This window comes from Xiphophorus hellerii, chromosome 1 (genome assembly GCF_003331165.1).
Source record: "Xiphophorus hellerii strain 12219 chromosome 1, Xiphophorus_hellerii-4.1, whole genome shotgun sequence".
Lineage (NCBI taxonomy): Eukaryota > Metazoa > Chordata > Actinopteri > Cyprinodontiformes > Poeciliidae > Xiphophorus > Xiphophorus hellerii.
Window position 1 is genome coordinate 31,510,025 of NC_045672.1, and position 27,647 is coordinate 31,537,671.

The following is a 27,647-nucleotide window of genomic DNA, read 5'->3' on the forward strand; positions in this document are numbered from 1 at the left end:
AAGGGAAAATGTGCGTTTAAGATATTCCCTCGTTAATGATTGACTGTTTACTAAATTAGTCGACGATTATTTTAATAATAGATTAATGACAATTAATCATTTCAGTCCTAATTATGTGTTTACCAGGTAAAACCCAAAAAATAACCACTTTTTGTCATTGTAATTAAAAGAAAGCTACTAAAACGTTGTGGCCCTTGAACAGCTCTAACGGGCCATTTTGGACCCCCGATCTGCAGCGTTTGGACCTACTTGTCCAGGTTGCGCTCCACCTTCAGCGTGAGGCGGCAGCAGTCTTTCAGCAGGTTGTCTCCGGTTCGACTGACCAAGTAGGAAGGGAAGATCAGGTCCGAGGGTTCGGGCTTCCCGGTGCCATCCCAGGGCCAGCGCTCCGCAGCAAAGATGTCCATCTCCTGCAGGTCCAGGGCCATGCAATCCAGCAGACACACATGGTCTTCTGCAGCAGGAAGGGACAGCAGGTTACAGCACACAAAGAGAAACCATGTCTGACTTTAACCATTGAGCCACGCTGACCCGAGCTGGTCGGGTCCTCGGCCTCAGGGATGGTTCTGCTGTTCGCCTCTTTGGGTCTGCTGAGGCCAAATCTTGACGATGAAGCGGAGCCGGAAGGAAAACCTTTCGGCTTTTCCTGAGCTTTACTCGTTCCTTCTGCTGCGCTCCTGACGCGTTCCTTTGTGGAAAAGAAAGCAACATTCAATCACTGCATGCAGGACAAAAAAAGCTGCATTACTACAAAGTTTTATAGAAATAAAACTCGATTGTATTCAACAGTTTTTATCTACCTCCACAAAGGTCTGAAAATCAGGGTCTGACTGACAAACCCGCCCTCCAAGTTACATCTGAATATGTGCAGTTAACAAAAACACAAACCACCCCAGAAAAAAACGTTTCTCAGTAAAGCTATAAAGTTATAGCCTGGAATCCCAGAGGTGAAAACTGAATCAGTGTGTTTCCACCTGAAGTCAGTATCACCACAGTCCATAAGGATATATTTGGCTGTGGCGATGTATCAAAAAATGCAACATGTGACAGGAATAAAAGCCAGTCTGTGATGCAGAGATTTCACGTTCTGATCATGATCTCAGGTGGGTGGAAACAGGAGGAAAGGTTCACAGCAATCAGACAAAATTCACTTCACACCACAGCAGAAGGTGGTAGCTGTACCTGGTAGCGGGACAGCTCCTTGTATGAACTTCCATGCAGTATAATATTCTTAAAAACACATAAGGTGCATATGAACGGCTAAAAAAAGCTAAGAAAACATTTAGCTATCAGGTTAGCTTAATTAGCTTGTTTCTCTCCTACCCAGAGATGCAATGTGTCTCATTGATTCATTCAAATCATTACAAAGGGAATAACTTCAGAACCAAACATTTTGTTTTGGACCTTTGGACTTTAAGGTTAGAGGTACATAACTAAAAGGATTCTGGCACAAGTTCACCTGCTTCCGGAAACTCCCCCAAAAGGAAAGCGTAAATCCTTAGAAGGGTCAGTATTAATCTCGGATAGGAAGTGGACCAACAGATGCTTTTATTGTGAAGTTCTCTAATATTCTCTGAAAATCTCCGTAAGACTAAATGAAAAATTCCTTAGCAAACTATCTCAACTCCAATATCAGACAAAACTGAGTCTAACTGGATTAAGTTAGTGTTTTTTACGGTAAAAAACAAACAACGGATGAAAATAACAGATGCAGTAATTAGTTGGTTACAAAAATATTATTTCAGTAAAGCTGAATTCATTCAGCATTTCACCAACTTTTCAGAAAAAATAAGTTTTTCATGAGTGAATCTGAGGAATGTCATGAAACGCCTGAATGAATTTGGGTTCGTTAGCAGAACCGGCGGCTGTGGAGCGGCATGTTCGTGTCTGACTCACCAGAGAGGGGAAAAAGGCGTGCGCCATGGTGAGTTTCTCTACCTTGTCTCGGAGGGAGACGGTTCCGTGTGACCCGGCCGGGAGGAAGACGTTCTGCACCTTCAGCTGGCCCAGGTTGACCACGATCACCCGGGGCGACTGCGAGCTTTCGGGGATGATCAGAACCGGAGCGCCGGCGTCGATGTCCAGCAGAATCCTGGATGCCCTCTGAGGCTGATCACGCACCTTCAGGAAGAGGATAGAGCCGTTTACCTCAGTTACCATGGAAACTGGACCTGGGACTCGGCGACGTGCGCTGAGGTTCCCCACTCACTCATCCAACATCCAGTACAGAAGCTTACATTTAAATTTTAACGTGAAACGACTGAGGGGTTTTAATTTTCCTTTAATCTATACGCAGTTTTAGCTTTTCATACTTTGACCTTTTTGAATTCTGCACCTAAAAATTAATCAAAGTATTATATTTTGTTTTATGTATGCATTGATTAGGTAATGAATACTCAACAGATGATACTGCTGATCAACCAGCAGTGGTAGATTAGCTAATTTAAACACCTGCTCTGCTGATGATCTGTCAGAGTTGGTGTGTGAATTTAATTTTTTATTTCCAACTGAACTGAAACTCACTGAATTCCACATCTACATGTTAAGGTTGTCATAGTCAAGCTAGAATAACTGAACAACCTCCCTCTCTCTTGCTATCTTTTCTTAATTAAAACTTTTTCCTGACCTTGTCATCTAGTGGTCGTAGTGTTCGCAAAGCACTGCTTCCCTTTTTCTTTTATGAATCACGGATACATTTTAGATTTAGCGCGTTATGTTGACAACCTGACAGCTAAAATCGATGCTAGTCATCGTCAGTGACTCCTCCAGCATGGAGACAGGGGTGGATTCTCGCGATGGACGTCACGCTGCAACAGGTCTATAATAATCTTGGCCCCAACTGCCTGCTTCATTCACTCTGTGTGACACAGCGCCCCCCAACGGTGAGTTCCAGCACTACACTGCCTCACCCTGAACTTTTTTTTTTTTTTCCTCCGAAGAGTTTTTGGGGCGCTAGTGGCTCGTATTTTTTCGACAGTAGGCAGACAGGAAGGAGGGTGAGGAGAGGGGGAAGACATGCGGCAAAGGTGGTCGGGACCGGGAGTCGAACCCGCGACGTTCACGTCGAGGACTAAGGCCTCCAAACGTGGGGCGTGCTAACCCCCTGCACCACCACAGCACGCCCCCCACCCTGAACTTTTTCCATACATTTGAACTGGCAATGAGTAAATTCAGCGATTTTGACCATAATTATGTTGATATTACCAATAAAAAAACAAATTTATATTCATAATTCCTCATCTTTAGCATCTATTTTACTTATCAGGATTACAGGTGAGCCTCCCCTGACCGCATGTTCCAGGTGGGCCTGGTGGTTTGGACTCACCGCCTGGCCCTCCATGGCCGCCCTCTGTCTGCCCAGGACGTCCTGCAGCTGGGTGAAATGCTGGATGAAGGCTACCACCTCGGCTTGGAAGCGCTGCGTGTGAACGTACTGAACAGACGCCATCTGCAGCAACACCTTGATGTCACACTCGCGATGCAGGTCAAGATCCGGCTGGCCGTACCTTCAGGCGTCAGAACGAAGGAGAAATTAGGTGGGAAACGGTTCCAGCAGAGGCAGTCGTAATGAGACCATCTGTACCTGAGGATGTTGAAAACCAGCGCCTCCCCTCCCTGAGTGGTGAAGCGCTCTCTGTAGAAGTCGCCGTGCGGGGTCAAGTCACTCAGGGACAGACTTCCCAAACTGCCGTGTATCCTCAGGTCGCCGTCTGCAGTCAGAAATTAAAGCTGTGAGAGAATGTCTGGCTGCAGGAAGTTGATAGGAATGGTTCCTAAACGTACCGTGCGTATCAAGATGAATGGATAACTTTGACACGCTCGCTCTGGCCAGTTCATGGAGCTTCTTGTTCAGGATGAGAGTCAAAGAATGAACCTGGAAAAAGGACAGACGGGTCAACAATGGCACCACTTCACTTCAGTTCACTTCAGAGCTGCTGCAAAACTGATCAATAAAGCAGCATTTACAATGTTCAATGAACTGTTTGAACATTTTATCAGAGCAGAAGAGGACAGCGGCTGTGGTGGAGGTAGAGAAGATCGGCATCACATGAAAGTATCGGCTGATCAACCAAAATTAAGAATATCGGTGCCAATAAGTCAGCGCTTCAAAATCGGCTAATCTCATGATAGTGTTTGTGTTACCAGGTGCCAAAATGTGAAAAACTTCAGGAGAGCTGGGTCAGCTGACCAACCTTGAGGTCCAGTTTGGTGTTGACCACCGGTGCTGTCTCTTCCTCCTCCTCCTCCTCGCCGCCGTCCGGCTTGAACAGCGGATGCCCGGCAGCCGGCTTCATTGCGTGGTTGTTGGCCGTGGAGCCGATCCCGAAGAAGTCCAGGATGACGACCCAAGTCTGGAGCGTGATCAGGATGTCCAGGCAGTTGAAGTCCACGTCCACACTGCGGCCGACGCCGCCGTAGCGCGTCCTGAACTCCGGGTGGCCGGCCTCCACCAGCAGCATGTTGATGTGAACCAACGAGTCGTGAAAGTTGGAGTTGGGCTGCGGGGAGCCGGAGCGCGGCGTCGGAGAGGGAGGCGGGGTGCTGGGGAAGTCCGGGTCCTTCTTGGACTTGCGGCCGGCGGACGGCGTGGCGGGGTGCCTCTGGTAGGGCTGGAAGACGTTCTGCGTCTCCTTGATGTAGGCGGGCAGCGAGCGCGGCATGTCTGGGGACAGAGCATTGGACCGCGACGGGCAGCTGCGGGACAGGTACTCCTTGGAGCTGAAGGTGGACGGCTTGGGGACGCCGTGGGACTTTATCAGGTACTTGTACTTGGAGTCAGGGTTGGGGTCCAGCAGGTCCTCCATCAGCAGCGAGCGCAGAGCCAGCTGCACCTCCAGCAGCTGCGGGTGGTCCTTGGTGAAGCGGCCCTCCAGGTCCTGGAAGCGCACGCTGACCAGACCCTGGGAGCCCTGTGTGAGGTCTGCGCTCAGTTGGACCTGCAGCTCCGCCACGAGGAGAGTGACCTTCAGCTGGGTGAAGGTCGGCGGCTGAAGGACGGGCCGGTAAGACGGCAGGAACAGCGGAGAGGACAGAGAGGAGGGCGGGTCTCTGGCGAACAGGCCGCCCTGGGGGTCGGGGAAGCCGTGAGGCCTGGAGGAGGACGGGGTGGGCGGGGGCGGCGTCGGCGGCTGGCTGGGGGTCGGAGGCTGCTCCTCAATCAGGGAGAGATTGTCCAGAGTCTGGAGAATTTGCTCATACACGGGTTTACACAGACAAACCTACAATAAACACAACAACGGGGTCAGACTGTAACTGAGGAAGGACAAAAACCAGCTGCCAACCACAAACTGACAACTATCAGCAACACATTCAGAAACCAGAACCCGTATTCTCACACTGCAAAAACACCAAGTATCTTTGGTCTAGTTTCTACTGCAAATATCTTAGCACACTTGAAATAAAACAAAACTAACTTACAGGTAAGTTTTCAATAAGATACAGGAGATTGTTTAAGTCAATAACTCCGTAAATCTGCAGAATGAAAGTTTTTTACATATTTGTTAAAACTGTCCCCATGTTGTGACAGTTAATCTGTCACAACAGATAATCTGTGAAACATCTAGCTCCCGTGCTACTACTGCCGTCTGAAGAAACACTCCAAAAACAACCAGTCAGAGCCAGGAGGAGGGGCTTAGTGCTGTCAATCATCCTCATGTACAGAACTTACCTCAACAGGGTTGACAAATTTTCCTTGGACTGTCAGCTGGCCTGTGCTTCTGAAAGGCTCATCTGTCGTCAGCAGGATGAACTCAGAATCCTCATCGACTGGAGTTTTCTCAAAAGTGAAGTGAATAGTGGTGTCTTTCAGTATGTGGAAGGCTGACGGACAGGAAAAAAGTTAAATGTTAAATAAATGACGAGTGAAACAGACAAAGATCTGTCCCCATTCATGAGAATATAATCCAAAGGATTATTTATCCAATCAGGTAAAGTCATACAGACTTATATTATGAATCTATACACACAGAGTGATATAATACAAACATTATGTTTATTTTGATTAAAATCACTGACAGCTTCTCTGTAATTTTAATATTATGTATGTTTATTTAAATATTACGTTAAGCCAGATATAATCAAAGAAAAGACTGGATAGTATTCAACCTGGATAAGTGGGGAGATCAGCAACAGTCATTGCTGAAGACGTTCACTCTTTACAGAGGCTAAGCATAATCATGGAAAGTTGAGTGGAAGGAAGAAGTGTGGTAAAAAAAGATGTAGTGGGTCCATGAATGAAACACTGGAAAGCACTGAGCATCAATCTGATGGTGAAATAACATAAATAAAAACAATAAATATATTTGTTGCTGACCTCATGTGGCTATTTCCTCAATAATTTAGCAGGAAAGATAGTTTATGAATTGAGAATTGCTTATTTTGTCTCTTTATGTCTTTCGATTAAAATGCCATTAATTAATTACAAAACCTGCAATTAACTTAAACATAAACATTTTAATAGAATCTCACCTCTAGTTACGACGTAAACAATTAATCCACTCACGATAATTTGTATTTTAATGGTTTATTAGAATTTCTTCCAATCGATTAACGCCCACTTAGACCGTCTTTTAGTGTTGTAATTTGGCCTCCATCCAGCAGAGGGCGCCACTTGGTCATCCATAAGTGGAGCCAGTTGATACAAAATTAAAGATGGCAGCCACATTAGAACAGGAAAGAGAAACGGTACAGAGTCTGGTTTGGGATGTGAAATGCAATTTATGCATTTTTGTTTTTAAATATTAATCATTAGCTGCTCTGAAAGGTTAATCAACTTTAAATTATCTCATTAATCGGTAACTTTCATCTCTAGTTATAATCTTCTCACCTTCTCCCCGGCTGAGGGACTCAAAGAAGTCGTGGCGTGTGAACTGGGATTCATCCGTGTTGAAGTTTCCAGTGTGGGATGGTGAGGACGTGGGGGCTATCTCCTCTCTGGGCGGTCTCTTCAACACCAAGTGACTGGTGTTGACAGAGTACAGTCGGATGTCCTTCACCAACACCTCCAGCCTCTCTCTCAGAGAGTCTTTGCCATTGACAAAGTTCTGGATGGTAATGCTCCCCAGATGGCCGACCAACAGCTCGGGGTGTCCGGGTTTCCGAGGAATGGATACGACCGGCGACTCGATGCCGATGTTGAGGGTCAGCTTCACGAAGAAGGTGTCCAGGGCGGATTCAGGCTCCCTCATAGAGATGTCCTCCTCGTGGTCAAACGAACACCCCCAGCTCTGGCTGGAAGTACGGGTTCTCCGTGACGGCGTCTCAAAGAGCGAAACCCTGCCACTGTACTCCGCCGTCTTGGAGGCGAGAACCGTCGACACGGTCGTGGCGGCGTTTTTCAACACGGAGCGGAAACTGTCCTCCAGTTCGTTGGCTGACAGTGTGAGGTGACGCAGGAACCTGGCCGAGTGGTTGTAGTGCAGAGACGCCATTTTTAGCTCCAAAGAACACTCTCCCTTAGATTTCTCCTTCAACTGAAAGTTCAGAGCGTCTGTTTGAGACTCTCGGTCGTCGGGCAGAAACGTTAAACTTTTGGGACTCGAGGAGATGTCCTCAGCACTCCCAATGCTGACCACAAACTGGTTTCGGCCTGCCTCTTGGGTTAAATCCACCAGCTGCACGGATCCCAGGGAACCGCTGACGTCCAGATGGCTTCCCAGGGAAACGTTGACCTTGGTACCAGAGATGCTGGCGGTGGCGATCTTCAGGCCTTTCTTCTCGACTGCCAGGGCGGTGCCGGAGGAAACGGTCTGCATGAGCAGTAGGTTGAGGCGGTGGATCTCCACGGTTAACTCCTTGTTCTGGTCGTACGTTGCCTGGTAGGCCCGGTCTTCTTCCTCACTGGACAGCTCCGTTGGATACTCCTGGACGAATGATGCATTCTCCTCTTTGGGGAAAGCCTTTTGGAGGAACTTGAGCAGCTCCCCCATGGTCTCAGGGTTGAGAATGATGTCCAGGTTGTTGACCTGAATGCTGGTGGCCTGGAGGGAGTTGTTGAGGTCCATGGAGGGACAGTCTGAGCTCACAAACTGGTACTCGAGCTTAATGAGGGCATCCTGGTCTTTCAGGAAGGAACTAAATGGGGACGGATCAGAGAATGACCCAGAATGGACTCCAGGATGCTCAGAGGTCTGCTCGTCACACAAAGTGGGGGAAGACGGCTGACTTTCCCTGAGGCTACCGGTGGGAACGTCGAAGCTCAGATGCTTATGAGACGCAACGAGCAGGTCGAAGTCGGAACCGTATGTCTGCAGCGTGTCGACCAGGAGAAATCCGTGAACCGTCAGAGCGACTTCTACGTCATAAGGTCGCTTGACAAAATGAGCGTCAGTGCCAAACACTTTAAAGACAGAAATATAGCGGCCGTTGCTCTCCACACCGAGCTGCATGTAGTTGATCTTGAACTCAGCCAACAGCAGGCGGGATTCCACCAGGACTTCCCGTGTGTGCTGCTCTAAGGTCATCACGCTCTGCGTCAGGTTCTTGGCAGAATCGTCCACTCTGTGGAAGATCTTGTCCCGACGCAGCGTGGGAGGGTCAGGGGACGCTACGCTCGGATCTTTCCCCGGGCCGCTGTCGTCTTCGGCTGGCCTGCTGAGCCGTGCCAGACAATTCCTGATGGCGGTCATCTTCTCAAGGTTGATGTGCACCTTTAGATCCGGCAGAGTTCCCGACAGCACCGCACCGGGCAGCTGAGGGTCCGAAGTGTAGCGCAGCCGCTGCTCAAGCTGCAGCAAAACGTTAAACTTCTCCACAACGTGGGTTGGTCCCACTTCGCTGTCCTGAAGGTGCTTCCAGCTGTCCTTGTAGCGCCCGACCATAATCTGCAGGTCGTTGAATGAAAGGCAGTACTTCTCATAGAGCTTCTTGCTGTAGGCCTTCGCAGCCTCCGGAGAACTGAGGCTGGGAAGTTCTGGGTTTTTAAACAGCTCTTTTAAAGGCACTTCAGTTGCAACTGGAGAATCGGGCGGGGTGGCCAGAGGGGTTTGGTACTCCTCGTCACTCAGGACTTCATGCTGAGGTTGAGCAGCTGTAGAGCTGACGACGCTGTCATCTTCAGAGAGGGGAAGAAATATCAGCAGTTACAGGGTGATTTAAATCCCATCAGATGTGAAAAGAAGATAACTTGGCTGCTTCACCTTGAGAGTTGGTCAGAAGGATCCTGCCTAAGTCCACCACAACGAGCATCGGGTTTTCTGACTGGAAGTCATCGGGGAAAATCACCTGAGGCGCGCAAATATCCAGCTTCATTGTCCAGCGCTTGCTGTTTTCCTGCAAAAGCAAAAAACATGTCATTAGATTTGGAGTTTATATCTGTTTCATGTGACATTCCATCAATTTTTCTTACAATGAACTCTCCAATGAGCAGCTGATCTAGGGTTTGTCGAATCTCCGCCTTGGTTTGCTTCTTCAGCTTGTCATACTGCCTCCTTGCAGCTTCAGCCACCCTTAGCTCCAGCTCAGACTGGTAGCCAAAGCCTGGAGGAAAAAATACAACATTTAATAAAAATCAGTCCTGTCTGATCTTAACTAGGTCCTCAATGACTTGCATCTAATTTAAAACGAATAAAAACGGTTTTCATGCAGTCGTTGCTGCTGAATGCTTCTCTCCAAACGGCTGAATCATGGGCTGTACTTTTTCATTTCAAATATTCCCATTTTGGTTTTATCTTTGTTTATTGAAATGTTACTAATCCCTGTGAAAGCATAATGCTGCTCTCAACAAATTTTGAAAAATTTCACAAAAGTGGGCTGAGCCAAGAGATGTTGGCTCCGGTCATCCCCGCCAAGTGTGGGGATGACCGGAGAGGGAAAGGGAGGCTGTAGCCACAAGGAAAGATGTGCTGTTGCCAACTTAAGACTTTGTTGCTGTATTTAGCAACTTTTCAGGCTATCTAGGGACATTTTTTTCAAAAAAAGTGACTTTTTTCTGTGTTTTTGGAGACATGTATGGCACCAATTTATCTTATCTTCATGTGTAAAACCATGAAACTTAAAGATGTGTTTTCTTTTTCAGATGACTCTGGGAAAGTTTTCACACTCTGTTCTTACCTGAAGTGTGAACTCTTCCTTTATAGAAGAATTCAGTCACTTTTTTCATGGCTTGTGGATTGTAGATTATGTTTAATGGACTGGTGTGCACTTCCAGCCTCCTCTCAAATTTGGACCTCACTGGGTTGCGCTCGTATATCATCTCGAACACTGGAGAAGTCAACTCGGCATCGCACTCTGATAACAAAACATGAGTACAGATTGTTTTGAAAGCAAGTCCTTAAACTTACTTACAGAACCGTGAGGAATTATACTGAAATAAATTCTTACCAGCAGCAGCGCTGTGCTGACTCATGGACTGACTAACAGCAACAACAACTTTGTCCTGCAACAGGTGGACATTGTTAGACCCACAGAGATAATAAAGCCAGCAATATTAAGGTTGATGAATATATGCATGTGGATTACCATTTTGGGCGACACCAGGAAGGGGAACATGGTGCCCTGAGTGGTCAGGTCTCTGAGGAACAGACTGCCCAGCTTAACGGAGAGTAAGGACGACTCCGAGCGAGGAAGAGATTCCACGATCACCTTCACTCCTGAGTAAAGCACCACAAATACAGTGTAATTACAGTGTAATACAGCTATATTACACTATAATTACACTGTAATATAGCTGTATTACAGTGTAATTAAACGGTAATTATTTGCTGTGTACAAATAATTAAAATTATAATTCCCTTCTTATTAATTTAGTGATTTTTTTAGTGTAAACTAATTTTATAATAAATGAGATTCATTGTCAGTGTTGGGGACCGCTAACCCAAAAGTTAATTCTGCTGACGCTAAGCGCTATACCATCTTGGTATTTATCAGAAGCTAATGCTAAACCTCGTTGACAGCCACCAGTTTGTTCCTACAGCCCTTCCTGTGCGATTTACGTTCAGAAAGTGATTTTCTAGGGGGCGCTAGTGAGCCAAGATGGAGTAAAGACGGATATTTCAGAGCTCCTGCAGGCTTATTAATATTTTCGCTTTAAAAACCACAACTGCTCACTAATTGTGACCTAAATCGAATTGATAAAGGTGTTGGACTATAAAGAATTCCGTTCCAGTGGACGTTACTTGTTAAATGGCGGATAAACTTCGAAAATCCAAGTACGACGGTAACACGGCAAAGCTAACGGCTAACACCAGAGCCACGAGGCAGCGTACTACAGAAGACGAAGACCCACAACCCAAGAGCCCTGGTATGAGTGAGGAGTTGAGAGCCGATATCCTAACCTCTATACGAGGGGAAATCTCCAAAATTATAAGGGAGGAAATGAGGAGTGCGCTGTCTGAAGAGTTCACCGCTCTCAGAGCTGACATCAACGCAGTGAGGGCCGAAATAGCCAGCAACGCCACCGCCATCCGTGCAGAAATCACCTCAATTAAAACGGACATTGAAGACGTGAAAGGTGGACTGTCTACATGGTCTGATGAGGTAAACACTCTGCAGACCACCGTCACCGAACTTCAGAGCGAGCTGGTTAAGATACGGGACAAGTGTGAGGACATGGAGGGGAGGATGAGGCGCGGAAATATCCGTATAGTTGGCGTTGAGGAACAGCCGAACTCCGCCGAACCTAAAGAGGTTTCCAAAATGATCAGAGAAGCGCTCCAGATGAACCGGGATGTAAAAGTCGATCGTTCACACCGAACAGCTGCTCTGACGAAACCAAGAGACGGAGAAAGACCCTTTGTGATCATCGCCAAGCTGCATTATGATGGAGACGCCGCTGACATCCTGAGGAGAGCCAGGGACAAAGCCCCGCTGACCTACCAGGGTAAAAGGATCGCCATCTTCCCGGATTACACCACCAGTGTCGTTCCGATGCACGGAAAGCTTTGCGGGACGGAGCGATGTGCGCTTCGGATTACTTTATCCAGCAAGACTCAAAATCACATACAAAGAGGACAGTAAGGAGTTTCGGGACCCTGTGAAGGCCATGGACTACATCCGGAAGACCATCCCTGCTGCAATAACGGGAACTGAAACTGCTTAAATACTAACTGTGTATATGTTCAGCAATGCCACTTATCTAAACTGGTACGTTTGAAAGGTGCGTAACATTGTCACTTCTAACCTTGTTAAATTACTAAGTCATAATTAGTCATAATTAAGTTGTATTAATATTACTAGTAGATTTTACGTTGTGGTTAAAGTACACATACTTATGCTCTCCTGCAGGAGCCTGAACTTCCACACTCTTAATTTCTTTTTGTTGTTTTTGCACACATCCAACCCTTTTTCGGTTGTGTTTGTTGCCGCTTTTTATAGTGGCTAGGGACTTAAACCCACTACCTTGCATTATGTTAGCAATGCACATTTTTAATTGTGTTTTCTGCGTTTTGATCCTTCTGTTCCCCGAGGATCCTTTTGCATCTAAAAAAGCAGAGCATTTGAATCTTAGTTTTGACGATATTGTACAGCAAAGCCTTACTATTTTTAGTTTATTGCATCATCTTGGTGTTCAGCGTCCATGTTACTCAAGTTTGGTTCCATCCGTCAAATGGCCGTCTCTGCCTCCAACACAATACTATCACATATATATTTTTAAATTAACTCAGTTATGAGTACACTAACGGTAATAAGTTATAATGTGAAGGGTTTGTATAGTCCAATCAAAAAAAAAAGAAGTATTGCTGCAACTCAGACAATCAAAATGTCAAGTAGCACTGCTACAAGAAACACACCTATCAGATGTAGAACATACAAAATTAAATAAGTCTTGGGCTGATAAAGTTTACTATTCGTCACATTGCTCTGGTAGGAAAAGGGGTGTTGCTATATTAATACATAGGCAAATTAACTTTACTGAAACATTAGTACATAAGGACAAGGAGGGTAGATTTATATTGGTAAATGGGATAATTGATGGAACATCAGTGTCCTTTGTAAATGTCTATGCCCCTAATGAAGATGTACCAGGGTTTATTAAGTCAGTTTTCAATATGATTGCAGAATATAGCTCTGGTCTACTGATTATGGGGGGGGATTTTAATTGTGTAATGTCAAATATAGATAGGCACCCAGCCTCTCGAACCCCCATATCTAAGATGGGTAAAATGCTTAAAAATATGTCTGTGGAAGCTGGATTAGTGGATGTATGGCGATCCAAATTCCCAAAGGACAGAAATTTCACATTTTACTCAAACCGACATGCATCTTACTCATGAATAGATTACTTTTTTACTGCCAAGGCCGAGCTACACAGAATTGAGGATATCACAATATTGCCCATCACAATATCTGACCACGCACCTGTTACTCTCAAGTGGAATATAGGATTGACACCATCATTTAAGCAATGGAGACTTAATGCCTCCCTTCTTAATGACAAAGAATTTGTTGAATTTGTTAAATTAGACCTCAAAAATTATTTGGACATAAACAATGGCCTGGGAACGCCTCGGGATTCCCCCGGAGGAGCTAGAAGAAGTGGCTGGGGAGAGGGAAGTCTGGGCCTCCCTTCTGAAGCTGCTACCCCCGCGACCCGACCTCGGATAAGCGGAAGAAGATGGATGGATGGATGGATAAACAATACCCCTGAAACATCTCCTGTTATGTTGTGGGACTGTGCAAAGGCCTATTTAAGAGGTAGCATCATCTCCTACACGACAGCAAAAAAAAGACAAAAGGCAGCCAAACAGAAATATTTAGAAGATAGAATTCGGGAACTGGATCTCCAACATAAAAAGACTAGAGCATCCAGGATTCTGAATGATTTGAATACATCACGCAGAGAGCTCCAAGATTTACTTTCAGAAAAGATAGAAGGTAACCTTCGTTTTGCCAAGCAACAGTATTATGAAAATGGAAATAGAGCGAGCAGACTTTTGGCCTTCCGACTTAAAAAACAACAGTCCTCAAATGTAGTTCAAAAGCTGGAATCAGGCAATAAATCCATCTTAAAACCAAAAGATATTGCTGAAACATTTGCAGAATTTTACAAGGTTTTATACCGAGACACTGACACTTGCGGTGGTGAGAGTAAGATAGCAGACTACTTACAAAATATAAATATTTCTGAATTATCCGATATTGTAGCTAAACAATTAGATAAGCCAATTCAAGAAGAAGAAATTAAAAACGTTATCTCATCCCTTAAAAATAATAAGAGTCCTGGTCCCAATGGTTTCATAAATGAATTCTATAAATGTTTCATAGACATCGTTACTCCACTTTTATTGGAAGCATACCACTTTTCTTTAGAAACTAAAACAATGGCGCCATCCTGGTCTGATGCCACAATAGTTGTTTTGCATAAAGAAAGTAAGGATCCCACTGACTGTGGGTCATATAGACCATTATCGATGCTTAATGGGGACATACGCATTCTAACTGGTATTCTGGCGAGACGATTAAATGTCATAATAAATCAAATCATACATCCAGATCAAACCGGATTTATTGTCGGGAGGCACTATGGAAATAATCTGCGTCGTTTATTAAATATTATGTCTCACCAAAAAGAAAAGAAAGCTATGACAGCTGTAATATCTTTAGATGCCCAAAAGGCTTTTGATCGCGTGTCATGGAAATACCTTACTCAAACATTAAAGAGATTTAAATTTGGGCCCAAGTTTATAGATTGGATACATACATTATATTCATCCCCACAAGCGGCTGTAAGAGTTAATGGTTTCAGGTCAGCAAGTTTCAAACTGGAGCGCGGATGCAGGCAAGGCTGTCCTTTATCACCTCTTTTGTTTGCAATTAGTATGGAGCCATTAGCCCAGCTTATTAGGGACAATAATGAAATTAAAGGGATTTTGATTGGCACAGAGGAACATAAAATATCTCTTTACGCAGATGATGTACTTCTGTATCTGTATGATCCTACATCATCAATACCACGCCTGAGGGAAATGATTTCTGTTTATGGAAATTTTTCTGGTTATAAAATAAATGTTGATAAGACAGAGGCAATGGATGTCAATAGCAATATTCCACTGGGGATTAAACAACAGAGCGGCTTTAGGTGGCCATGGGAGGGCATTAAATACCTAGGCATTAATATTCCTCTCTCATTAAATGATTTGTATCATGCCAATTACAGCAAAACATTGGATATAATTAAAAATGACCGAGAGCGATGGTCAGCATTACCTTTGTCCCTCCTCGGTCGCATTGAAACCATTCGTATGAATCTGTTACCCAGATTATTGTATTTATTCCAGATGTTACCAGTTGACATACCAAAGGCTGCAGGCGCTGCAGAGGGTGCTGAAAACTGGCCAGTATATCGCCGGGGCAACGCTCCCTGCCATCAAGGACATCTACAGGAAGCGGTGTTTGAAAAGGGCCGGGAAAATCACAAAGGACTCCACTCACCCAGCACACACACTCTTTTCCCTCCTGCCCTCTGGGAGGCGTTACAGAAGCCTACGGACCAGAACCACCAGGCACCGGAACAGCTTCTTTCCCACAGCTGTCACGCTTTTGAACGCCTCCTGACATAAAACATAAACTATAAGGACTGTACTCCCCTATCCTCTCATACAACAATAACACATGGACTATCCTCACACACACACACATCACGGACTGTTTTCTTCACACACACATACAACCTGTACATTTTATCTGCCATTATTTATCTATAATCCATTCCCTAACATTCTTGTATATTCTGTATAATCAGTATAATCTGTGCATATAGCTCCCATATTTATATTTATACACAATATCTATATCTCTTTGCTATAACCCCTTATAGTCCATACATACATAGTCTTTTCCGCCGATAAGTAAATATTTATATCTCGTAGAGCACTTCTGGATAGATGCAAACTACATCTCGTTGCTTGTACTTGTGACAGTGCAATGACAATAAAGTTGAATTCTATTCTATTCTATTCAAAGTCCATGTTTGTTGAATTGGATAAAATTATATCAAAATTCATATGGCAAAGCAAGCGCCCTCACATAAAATATAAAACACTACAAAGAAGTAAGGCGGAAGGGGGCCTCAATCTTCCTGTTTTGAAATACTATTTCTGGGCAGCTCAGTTAAAGCCTTTAATTTCATGGATCCAACAGGATTCTCAAACAAGATGGCTGAGCATTGAGCAAGCAAAGTGCTCAGTACCATTAAAGGTATTAAAGCCATTTTTAGATATTCCAGTAAAGCAGGAGTCTCAAACTCCAGGCCTCGAGGGCCGCAGTCCTGCAGTTTTTAGATGTGCCACAGGTTCAAAACACTGGAATGAAATGACTTAATGACCTCCTCCTTGTGTAGATCAGTTTTCCAGAGCCTTAATGACCTAATTATTCTGTTCAGGTGTGGTGCAGCAGAGGCACATCTAAAAGTTGCAGGACTGCGGCCCTCGAGGACCGGAGTTTGAGACCCCTGCAGTAAAGGAACAGCCATTGTGGACTAAAACCACACTTAACATTTGGAACAAAGTGCGAATTTCTTTCAAGCTACCAAGAGGTTTATCAATGTTAACAAGCATTGGACATATTAAATCTTTCACACCCAATTTCTTAGACAAAAAGTTTTCTAAATGGGCTGAACAGGGGCTTACATTTCTTCATCAGTTGATCGACAGGAACAACCTTATGTCATTTGAAGAGTTATGTAGGAATTTTCATCTCCAGAAAAGTGATTTCTTTAGATATTTACAGTTGCGCTCTTTTTTGTCTGCATACGGACTGGGAAAGAGTACTGAATCCCACACCAATAGAAAACCTCCTAATCCATTACCAGAAAGGGGGAGGGGATAAAAAATTGATAACAAAGTTATATAGTGTATTTCTGTCAATTAACCTTAACGAACCACTTGGACAAAACAAAGATGGGAGGCAGAGACGGCCAAAAGAATCTCTGACGAAACATGGGAGGAAGTCTGGACTGAGGCACATCGAGTCACAAACTCAAATACGTGGCGGGAATATAAATGGAAAATTTCAGGACCCCAGATGTAGTTTCTAAGATGGATCCTAAAGTACCAAGCTTGTGTTGGAGAAACTGTGGCTCAGCGGTCCCCAATCATACACACATTTTTTGGTCATGCCCCAAACTTCAAAACTTTTGGGATGAGGTGTACAGGGCTATAAACCAAATCTTCCCGGAAGTTATACCAAAGGATGTTACAGTTGCGTTACTTGGTATTATACCAGATGGTTTGCAAGGACGGGCCAAAGTATATCTGTTAAATGTCCTTTTTACAGCAGCCCTGAAATGCATTACAATCAGGTGGATGTAGTTGGAGCCACCTTCCTATGACTTATGGATTCAAAAAGTAAGGGAATTGTATAAAATGGAACAGATAACCGACCATTAAGACTTCAAAAAAACACTTTTAGCCAGCAGGGGGCCAGCAGAAGCTCTATTGATGTAAATAAGCCTAACAAGTTTGTCTCTTGGCATATGGTGTTTAGCTATCCTGCCCAAAATGTATCCTTATTTTAATGTTGTATGGTGAGGAGTCTATAAATGTGATGCTGAGGTTGTAAGATATTATGCCAAGATGTTTATTTTATGGAAAACTTCATATTGTCAACACTTGTGTTATGTACCATTGATGTATGGCTGTATTATTGCTCTGTAAAAATAATAAAAATGTAAGTTCTAAAAAAAAAAAAAAAAAAAAAAAAGAAAGTGATTTTCTGGAACAGATTTTTCACTCATGGTTTCAGTTTTATAGTTGCTGAGTTTTGCTAACGCCACAAAATACAAACTATGCTTCCAAAGAGAAATCTTATATTTCTGAAGCAAAAACCAAATTAGAACCATGTTTTTATAAAAAATGTTTCTTATCTCAAAATAAATTTGCTTAGTTTCCTCCAGTCACATTCAGTTTCCACATCAAAACCAGGTAAAGTTATTGGTGGCGTTCACCAGGGGGTTAATACGTGGGCCACTACTTTTGATCATTTATTAACTTCCTCTAGGTTTTAAAAAAATAAAAATCAGTTGCCAACTTTCAAGTTGTTCAGTGTAATGAGTAAATTATGTTTAAAAGATCGTGATAGTTCTTTTAATGTATTTATTCAGGAGGAAAAATAAACTGAGGTTTCCATGTTTGTACCTGAGAACTCCAGCTGGATTACTCCACTCTCGTGCATCGAGTTCGCTCTCCTTTCCTCGTGAAAAAGAGTGACTCCGCCCTTCTCCAAAAAGAACTCCAGTCGAGCAAACATGTAATCTCGTCTAGTGAAGGTGTTCAGAGTGTGGGAGTCCTCCAGTGGGTCGAACAAATTCCCTGTCTCTGCTGGAGAAGAATCAGAAGAATTAAAGATTACAGTGTAGCATAAAGCAGATCACTCTTCCACAGCTGCATCGGTAACAGATGAGCGCCGAGCCTCTTTCAGTCTGTTGCTAACCTAGAATATCCCAGGATGATGGACTTGGCAGGAGTTCTTCAGGCGTGTCCTGATTCTGCGTGTTTCCAGACCAGCCGCCCCAACCAGGGAACCAAGACTGGAGGTACTGAATCATTCCGTAGCTTCCACTTTTAGGAACAGATGTGGCAGATGAAGCAGCTTGGGGGCTGCTGCTAGGCTCCCGAACGTTCTGCAAAAGACACAGAGTGGAAAAAATAAAATCTGTTAAAACAAAGTCTGGGAAGTTACAGATTACACAGATTAGGCACAGATTAGAAAATGTTAGTTTCAAAGGGCTAAGCAGAAGTTGTATCATCGTTTTTTACCACACTTTTTCCTTCCACTCAACTTTCTATCAGCATAGTCGGATACAAAACTGAAAGTCCAGCTTCTTTAACTTTAATGACCTCAATAAATGGCTGAAATACATCACTATGTGATTAAGGATCTATAAATGGAAGTAATTTTATTGGAATTACTGAATTAACTTTTTGATAATATTTCAATTTACTGATATGCACATCTATATTTGCAAACCCTCTGTGATCATCCAAACGTACATCTGCCATCTCTTCCTTGGATCGAAACCTGTCATGGACAACTTCTCTGAGAATCTGCAGCTCCTCCAGCGTCTGCTCCTCTTCAATTCGTTCAAGTTCAGCCTGAAAGACAAAAACCAGAAGAAACTAGTTGAAACTAAAAACAGTTTATAATGGTCCAACAAAACATTTAAAAACACAAACATTCACTATACTTTGGAATTCCAAGAGAATTTCAGTAACACTTTATTTGACGGGGTGTGCATAAGACTGACAACATGAAGGAGTCTTTATGAACGTCTATGACTCTTGCCATGAAGTGTCATTTGGTAAATAACACTTTTAATGCAAAGTTGCACTGAAAGTCCATTAAAAGTGCCAACTTTGCATTAAAGTGTCATTATTTAATCCCAACAATAACACATGGAGTTCCCCAGGGATCCGTTCTTGAGACACTTTTACATCCTCCAACCCTTCAGGTAATAAAGCATCAATAAATTTATTTTTGTAGCACATTTCAGCAACAAGGCAGTTCAAAGAGTTTTACATCATAAACAGACAAAAATAAAACGTTATAAAAACAACATACAGTCACGATTTGAGAAACCAGTAAAAATTAAAAATTTAGTCGAGTGTAAAACATCTTGAGAAAATACTGAAATTAGAAAAATTTTAACTTTTTATGACTAATTTATAAATCTAACTTTTTTATTCAAAACACTTAACACAAGTTTGACTAAAAACATTAGTCAGATGTTCTTAGCCAACTAACTAATTAGTACATTATGAAAATTGTACTAAAAATTTCATAATTGGCGATGAAATTTACCAACTGGCCACATTTAAGGAATCAGTAATTATCAAATATGCTTCAGGTGTAAAAAACTGATCTGCTATAAAAAATGTAATATATTTTCTTAAACGTCTGTTGGTAAAATTAACAAAATTTGTTTTCATGACAACATAATATTAGGTTTCTTTGTATTGCAGACTATGAGTGTAATGTTTACTGCGGTTATACCTTGTCCTCTGGACTCAGGAAGGCAGCATCTAGCCTTCTGAAGTAAAGTTTGGTGTAGGTCAGTGCGTCCCGGGCACGCTGCAGGGCAAACGTCCAGCTGGTTCTCCTCCGCCGCTCTCTGATGTCACTGAGATTTGCCTGAATGGCAAACAGGAACCATATTCTGCAGCTGGGGAGAAAACAACGAGGAAATTCAGTCAGAAATCAGTAAAATGACAAAGGAAATTAGAAACAGGAAAAATAAAAACCCTAAAGTCGCATTGATTAATGCAACAGTGTCTTCATAAAAAAAGAAGAAAAAAAATCAATTGTCCAGCCGCAGCTGATCCAGAACGCTGCTGCTGGAGTTCTGACTAAAACCAGGAAGATAGAGCACACCACCCAGTTTTATACCACCCGGTTCTACATCACCCGATTCTACATCACTCGGTTCTACAGTCCTTCACTGAGAGAACAGACTTTAAACTACTGCTGGTAGTTTATAAATAACTGAACGGATTAAAGATCTGCTGTAGTTGGATCAACCTTCCAGACCTCTCAGGTCTTCTGGTTCTGTTCAGCTCTGCAGAACCAGAACCAGAACCAAATATGAAGGAGCAGCATTCAGCTTTTATGCACCACAAATCTGGAACAAAAACTGTAAAACAGCCGAAACACTGAGTTCCTTTAAATCTAGACTAAAACCCAGCTGGTTAGAAAAGCTTTGAGACATTTTAACTGAAACATCAACCAATATTTTGATGTGTAATGACGGCACTTGTAAAAATTTAATGTTTTAATTGTTAATTTTTGTGTTTTTCTGACTTAAAACACTTTGAACCACCTTATTGCTGAAATGTGCTATACAAATAAACTTGATTGGTGATTGATCGGTTGATCAAAGACAGCACTTACTTCCCAGAAATTGGGACTTTGGGTCTTGATGTTCTAAAGAGCATCCCCCTCTCTCTACGCTCTACTTCTTTCAGGAAAGCCATTAGTTGATGGTACTGGACCTGTAAGAAAATATCAGGAAAACACAATAAAAATGTTTTAAGAGGACAGAAACACTCAGATATCATCCAGAAAGAAACGGGCTGTTTTTTCTGCTGAACCTGTGAGAGACGAAGGGACATGGGCTCCAGCTGGACCTGGCCCTCGATCCTGGGGATGTTACGGGTCCTCAGTGGCTCCAAGGAGGTGTTCCTCCTGAGGAGCACTGAGGCACGCACTGGCTCGAAAATATATTGGTGCTGCCGACTCTGCATGCACTGAGCCATTGCTTCCTGCCGGGATGGAAAACAGTCAGAGAATCACAAGGCGCCATCACTAAGGTCTTCTTACTACTGCATTTCAACAAAATGTCTGTTTCACACTTTACAGAAGAAAGTCTTTCATCCACATGAAGACGCTCAAACATCTTTGTGTCTGTGTTGTTTAGCTTAGTTAGGAGGCATTTACAAATGAGTCCCAGAATTATCGCAGGCCATTAACCTGCAGCAGAAACTCAGGATGCAGTAAAAATGTAGCGCATTAAAGGCGGAGAGGGTGGGACACATCATGATCTTTGCACTGTTTCAAAGAGCCAGACAGGCGTATAAATCAATAAAACTAAATGTGTAACCAACCAGGATCTGGTCGGCAGGGAGCTTTCCAAGCATGTCACATTGTGTGTCCCAGTAGACACTGAAGTCTTCTATTTCCACTTGCTTCTGTTTAAAAGGCCTATGGATCTGAGACCAAAACAAAACTTAGTTAACACCAAGGACTTAGACCGGCTCAAGGCTTCGTTTAAACAGTTAATCTAATCATCCTCAAATCTCTGCAAACTGTAGTTAAAACTACACAGGTGTGAATATGATACAGACCGTAAATAATAAACAACTTAATAACATGAAAGTTCTTTAACACTAAGGTCCCTCTTTAGCGCGATAGCGTCATTATGATTAGAGCTTTAGAGTTAGCCGCCATTGCTCTTTACCCATCTCTAAACTTTTTGTGCGTTTCTTTTAAAACCTAAGAAGATTCAAACCTATTAAAATAAAAACTTAATCTTTACGGTAACTTTACTCTGCAGTTAAAAACTGATGAAAGGGCAGAAGAAGCTAATCACAAGTTCATTTGTTTTCATGGACATAATTGTTCATTTATTTGAAGTGCTTGCTGTCCTAAGGCTTACCGATTCTTTTGAAGGATTCAGAGCCGACACACTGCTGATACATGCTCCAAAACAAAAGGCCTTGTCTGGGATGGAAACGTCATCCTCAAATCTGAGATGAACATTTTGGATCTTTAACTAACACAAAAGGCAGAAAGAAAACTAGTATTATTCATCAGTAATACTAGTTTATAATACATGATATGATAAGTGGTATATTATATTCCACATGTATCTTATGATGCAGAATTACTCACTTCAAAATTTTCAATAATCCTGGTGACAACAGAATACCAGTATGATTCTCCTTTCTGTTCACATTCACTCTGCAGGAGCCACACAGGCATGGTAACATAAAATGTCAATAATAATCAACAGTAACATACATATAAAATTTGTAGTTTTCCTCAAGAAGAGACAGAAACCTATAAAAATAGGAAGAACCAAAAATTTTACTCACTTTGAATTTATCTTCCAGAGTTTTGAGGAGGTACTTTTTGCGTTCCCTCGCTTCCTCTTTTTCCTTCTCCGCGTCAAACTCCTGCGGCTGAGTGGGGCCGATGATGAGGTTGAGCTGGGACATAGAGATGACCCAGGGGTCACTGTAAGGCCGGTAGAACGGGATCTGCAGAGTGATCTTCCCAATACATCCTGGAAAAGGACAACATTTTTAATACATCGTAACACAAAATGATGAGTTTAAATGTGTAAAAGTAAAACAATGCACAATTTTCTTAACTTTAGCATCAGAAAAACATGGAAGCTAAACTTCAATTATTGTGTCATTAAAAAAAATGTGAATATCACATGTGGGGTTCCCCAAGGTTCTGTTCTCGAGACACTTTTACATGTTTTAATAAAGCATATCTTTATATTTCTCTCCCTCTAAGTCGCTGTGTGAATGCATGGATAGAATATTGACTGGATAAATCAGAACTCCTTACAGTTTAGTGCAGAAAAGAAAGAACTCTCTGTATTTGGGCCTGTTAGATCAGGACTCAGTAAAGTAAAAACACAACAGCATGTTAAAATCCTAGACTCAGCTATGGACTCAGAAATAAAGTCGCATTAGACTGCTACCATGTCAAAAACCAGAATTAAGATTTTTCTGTCAAAATAAGACAGAAAATTGGGTGAAAGCTTTTATCTTGGTGGGTTAAAGTGTCAGTTAAAAACAGAAAATGCTGCTGCCAGAGTCCTGACCAACAGCAAGTAAATAGATCCTTATTATTACTGATTGATGATGGTCAACAGGAATGTGATCATCCCAGTCAATCAATCAACCAAGTAAGTTTGTATAGCGCATTTCAGCAACAAGGTGTTTCAAAGTACTTTACAAAATAAAAACACAAAAATAAAAAAACAAACATGCAGTCACCAACTGAGAAACCAGGAACAAACATTACATCTTGCCAAATCCCATCATCAAAATCATCCATTCATGTCAAGCTTGCTGATTACACACTGTCTTGTTATCATAAGTGATCTTTTTAAATAACTTTTGGAATAATTTCAGGCAAAAAAATTACTTGGTTCATTATTTCAGGAAGGTGAAAATATAAACTTCAAAAGGCTTTCAAATACAAAATTCAAAAATACTTTATTGATCCCACAAGGAAGTTAAATGTTGTAACCCATTAATTCAGATACTTTGTAGATGGTGCTGGCTTATTGGCAGGAAAGATGTCCTGCAGCGGTCTGTGTTACAGCGAATCTGAAGAAGCCTCTGACTGAAGATACTCTGTCTTCTCAAGACATTCTCATGAAGAGGATGGTCAGCATTGCATGTAACTTTCTTGATTTTATAAAGTATGCTTCTTTGCATAATCATCTCCAGAGGTTCTACAGTCATCCTCCGAACAGAACCAGAACAGATCCAGAACAGAACCAACTTTCTTTATCAAGCTGTTGAACCTTTTCAGACCCCCAGATCTGGAGCTGCTGCCCCAACAGACGATCGATGAAGCGATGATGCTCTTAACAACAGACTGATAGAAGATCTGCAGCATCTTTGTGCAAACCTTGAAGGATCTTATCTTCCTGTTCCTTCTTATAGACGCTTCACTGCTGCGTCTCCAGTCTGTTGTCCAGATGAACACCAAAGTATTTATATTCCCCAATCGCCTCCACTTTTTCTCCCATGATGAAAATAGGCTTTGATCTAATCATGGTCCTCCTGAAATCAACAATCATCTCCTTTGTTATGTTTACATTTAAGATGATTTAAGATGATTTGGTGGACACAAAGCGGTCCACCAGCTCTCTGTACTCAGGCTCTTGTCCATCTCTGATTCACCTGACAACTGCAGTCACCTGAGTATTTCTGTAGATGACAGAAGTCAACACATTCTCACTCCCGACTCGTCATATATTGACGCATGGGACGGACCATGAGAATGTGTTGCAGAAGTAGAAGTTTTTCTGGAAGTCTGAAGTGTACAGAGTGAAAAAGAAATGGTGAGAGTACAGAGCCCTGTGCTGCTCCTGTGTTGCTGACCACCTGGTTAGACATTCAGTCCCTCAGTCTCTAACTGTGGTCTGTTATCAGGTAGTCATTGATCCAGGTGATTGTTGAGGCTCCATCTGTGTCCTCTGGAGTTTCTCACAGAGCAGATCAGGCTGAATTGAGGTAAATGGAGAAATCAAAGAACATGATCCTCACATGAATTTGTCCAGATGACAGTGGGTTTGTTGAAGCAGGTGTATGATGTCGTCTCCGTTTCCACGGTGATAAGCAAACAGCAGGGGGTCCTGATATGATCTTGTCTGCCTATTCAGGAGGACCAGCAGGAGTCTCTCCAGGACCTTGCTGTCTCTAATCTTGACTTTGACCTGCTTCTCCTCAATAAATCCTCATCTCATTCCCTAAAGACTCTTTATTTCTAGTTTCACAGTTCCCTGGTGATCCAGGGTTTGTTATTAGATTTTTTTTTCTCACCTGTTTTGACTTCAAATGGCAGGTCAAACTCTCGGAGGGCATCTTTCCTCAGTGGCAGGTTTTCCAGTTCCACTGCACCTGAGGATATAAATGAAAGAGAAATAAAAATCCCTTCTTATGCCTTAAATTCCAATTCTTGCTGTGTCATCAATCTTGATGAAGCAAGAGCTGCAGGTCTCAATAATAAAACATTTATTACCTTTAAGAAGTTCAATGGAGAGCTGATCTGTGTTCAGATTACTGACATATTTTCCTAGGTAAGTGTTTAGCACCCAGGCTACGAGCCCCTCCAACATCCTGATGGCTCAGGATGATGAAAAAGAAGAAAATGATGATGATGATGCAGGAGCTGGAGTAATTCTCGGGTGGGATGATGGTGGCGGTCGCTCGCCTCATAGAGGAAGCATCTGCTGTCTAACAAACACAACGGCAGAAATCTCACAGCAACGGGAATGTTAACTACTGTCACCCATGATTCATATTTAAATTACATATTTCTATAGCTACAAAGAAACAATAGTTATTAGCTTTTATTAGCTCCAAAACATTCAACTCTCTAACTACATTCAAACCTGATGGCCTATTTAAAGTTCTGCTAAAGAACTCCAACTTTTCCACATTTGTTAACAATACAATCAAATTATTTGAGCTTATAGATGTATAAATCTTTTAGATGTATAAATCACGGATTTTTGTGCAATTCTATGGTACCTGTTAGTGTCTAGAATTTACAGGGTTTCCTTTACGTGCAATGACCCTCAGTCACTCGCCGTTTTTCTTTCGGCACTAGGCTCCGTACAGTAACAGTGAAACATGTCAGCAACTTTTGATCATCAGCAGGCATAATGAAAATAATGAAATGAGGTAAATAAACTGTTCAATCGAGGCTCATTTTTAACAGCAACAGTCCAACTTTCCGTTGGAAATTGACCGTCACCATGACAACTACTCCCCGGTATTTAGTTTCAACGTTGTTAAAATCTTGACTTACCGCTAACGACGACACTTGTCCTTATCGAGCCAGCTCCAACGCGTCCGTGTTTGGGACACACAAGTGAGGATTGTTTGTGCTGTCTTGTCAGAAAGCCCTCAGGACGTCACTGAAGAGACAGTTAGCCGTTATTCAACTGCATAGCACCAGCGTCCACCAACAGCACAACCTGGAACTACAGGGACAAACCGGCGGTGGCACGAGCTTAAATGTTGGGCTCCTGGAAAGGACAGAAGGTTGTGGATCCAGTTAGCTAGCGACTTACCTAAAGTTAGCAAGCATGTTGGCGGCTTTAAGGCCACAACAGTCCGCGTTCAATGAGTTAAAGTCTGAGGAATTATCAGCAAAACGGCTTCTTCTCAGGTACTCGGAAGGAAAAACGGCCGACAGCACTGTTTTAAACTTCTCACACCACGAAAGTATCGACGTCTACCGTTGAACTATCAACTCTGGCTTCCGGTCACGTGATGCAAACAAGACGGTTTACTTGTGCTGCTTTCAATGACAACAGGGAAACAAGCACTAGATAAACGGTTCTCATGTCGTAACAAGTAAACATATGAAAAACAAAAGTATTTATTAACAACAACAGCAATAATAATAATGATAATAATAATAAGTAGTTTTTAATCCCCGAAGTTATTTCTTTGAGGTGACAACTGTGAAGATTTAACTGCATTTAATTTGCATAATTAAACTTAAAATTCAGTTTCATGTATTTATAAATGTGTAGGCATTTATTCATTGATTTATAAATGTGTAGGTATTTGTTTATTCATTTAGTATTCCTTAAAACAACAAACTAAACATCCTCCAAGAAAACCAATTGTATTTTTTTCCACGTCATCTGTGAAAAACGGGGGAAATTTAAGCTTTCACTTGTGCTCTTGCTTATTTAAATGATGTCACCTAGAAAGGGCAGTGACAAGCTAAACTCAAACAAAATTTGATTTAGATTTCTCTTTTATCTTTGTTTATCACATGAACCAATAAGAATTGGTCATATATTTGTACATTTCTGTGTAACTTTGTATTTTTATTTCACATTTTGTACTCATATTTGTGTTAGTCAACTGTTTATGTATCATCCACTCATCCCAGTTCAGTGGTGTGATGGCGTGGAAGACATTTACTTACATTTATCTCTGCTGTCCATCCCTTCATGGTCCCAGTCTACATCCTCTGATGGCTAATGGTTCCTGTCGCAAAGCTGAAATAATCTCAAACTGGTTTCTTCACGGTGAAAATAAGTCCACTGTATTCCAATAGTTTCCAGTCACTAGTTATCAATAAACAGACCTCCATTGAGATGCTTGATTTACATACATATTTTTCCCCCCACTTACACAATTTGTTCGCCTTTGATATAAAGAAAAATACAACTTTGAATGTGTTTATTTTCCTTTATTTTGTCTTTTCTTTGTTTTTTACAAAATAAAACCAGTATTACAAACACTTAAAGTCAATTCCTCATTCACAGGAGTGCCATCAAATGTACATTTATACAATATAAGAAAAAGAAGAAGAAGAAGACGAAAGGTACAAGTGAGGTCACAGTGATAGGATCGTTTGGCTTCTGGCGACACCATGTGGTCTATCATCCACATGCTTTGGACCAAAAGAGTCCCAGAAAAAATATTCTGCAAAAAGTAAAA

General features: G+C 42.4%; 1 protein-coding gene across 4 annotated transcripts in view; it reads right to left on the minus strand.

Moving 5' to 3' along the window:
* The window catches only part of vps13d (vacuolar protein sorting 13 homolog D), a 65,045-nt gene extending 38,580 nt beyond the window's left edge, over positions 1-26,465 (minus strand). For 2 of the 4 annotated variants that reach the window (XM_032566384.1, XM_032566358.1), the window contains exons 1-28: positions 26,258-26,465; positions 25,993-26,101; positions 25,201-25,415; positions 25,002-25,079; positions 22,524-22,714; positions 22,321-22,389; positions 22,085-22,201; positions 21,534-21,638; positions 21,021-21,191; positions 20,821-20,921; positions 19,927-20,095; positions 18,927-19,028; positions 18,367-18,556; positions 18,072-18,254; positions 10,459-10,589; positions 10,321-10,375; positions 10,051-10,227; positions 9,347-9,477; positions 9,138-9,270; positions 6,827-9,052; positions 5,669-5,820; positions 4,194-5,219; positions 3,784-3,874; positions 3,584-3,710; positions 3,326-3,506; positions 1,939-2,121; positions 532-688; positions 250-454 (exon numbers count right to left, since the gene is read on the minus strand). In XM_032566384.1, coding sequence (XP_032422275.1) covers positions 250-454; positions 532-688; positions 1,939-2,121; positions 3,326-3,506; positions 3,584-3,710; positions 3,784-3,874; positions 4,194-5,219; positions 5,669-5,820; positions 6,827-9,052; positions 9,138-9,270; positions 9,347-9,477; positions 10,051-10,227; positions 10,321-10,375; positions 10,459-10,589; positions 18,072-18,254; positions 18,367-18,556; positions 18,927-19,028; positions 19,927-20,095; positions 20,821-20,921; positions 21,021-21,191; positions 21,534-21,638; positions 22,085-22,201; positions 22,321-22,389; positions 22,524-22,714; positions 25,002-25,079; positions 25,201-25,297 — 6,548 coding nt within the window. In that variant the 5' untranslated portion in view covers positions 25,298-25,415; positions 25,993-26,101; positions 26,258-26,465. Of the gene's footprint in view, positions 1-249; positions 455-531; positions 689-1,938; positions 2,122-3,325; positions 3,507-3,583; positions 3,711-3,783; positions 3,875-4,193; positions 5,220-5,668; positions 5,821-6,826; positions 9,053-9,137; positions 9,271-9,346; positions 9,478-10,050; positions 10,228-10,320; positions 10,376-10,458; positions 10,590-18,071; positions 18,255-18,366; positions 18,557-18,926; positions 19,029-19,926; positions 20,096-20,820; positions 20,922-21,020; positions 21,192-21,533; positions 21,639-22,084; positions 22,202-22,320; positions 22,390-22,523; positions 22,715-25,001; positions 25,080-25,200; positions 25,416-25,992; positions 26,168-26,257 lie in introns of all 4 variants that reach the window. The other 2 variants (XM_032566376.1, XM_032566367.1) reach the window with 2 other exon arrangements.
* Positions 26,466-27,647: the final 1,182 nt, after the last annotated feature.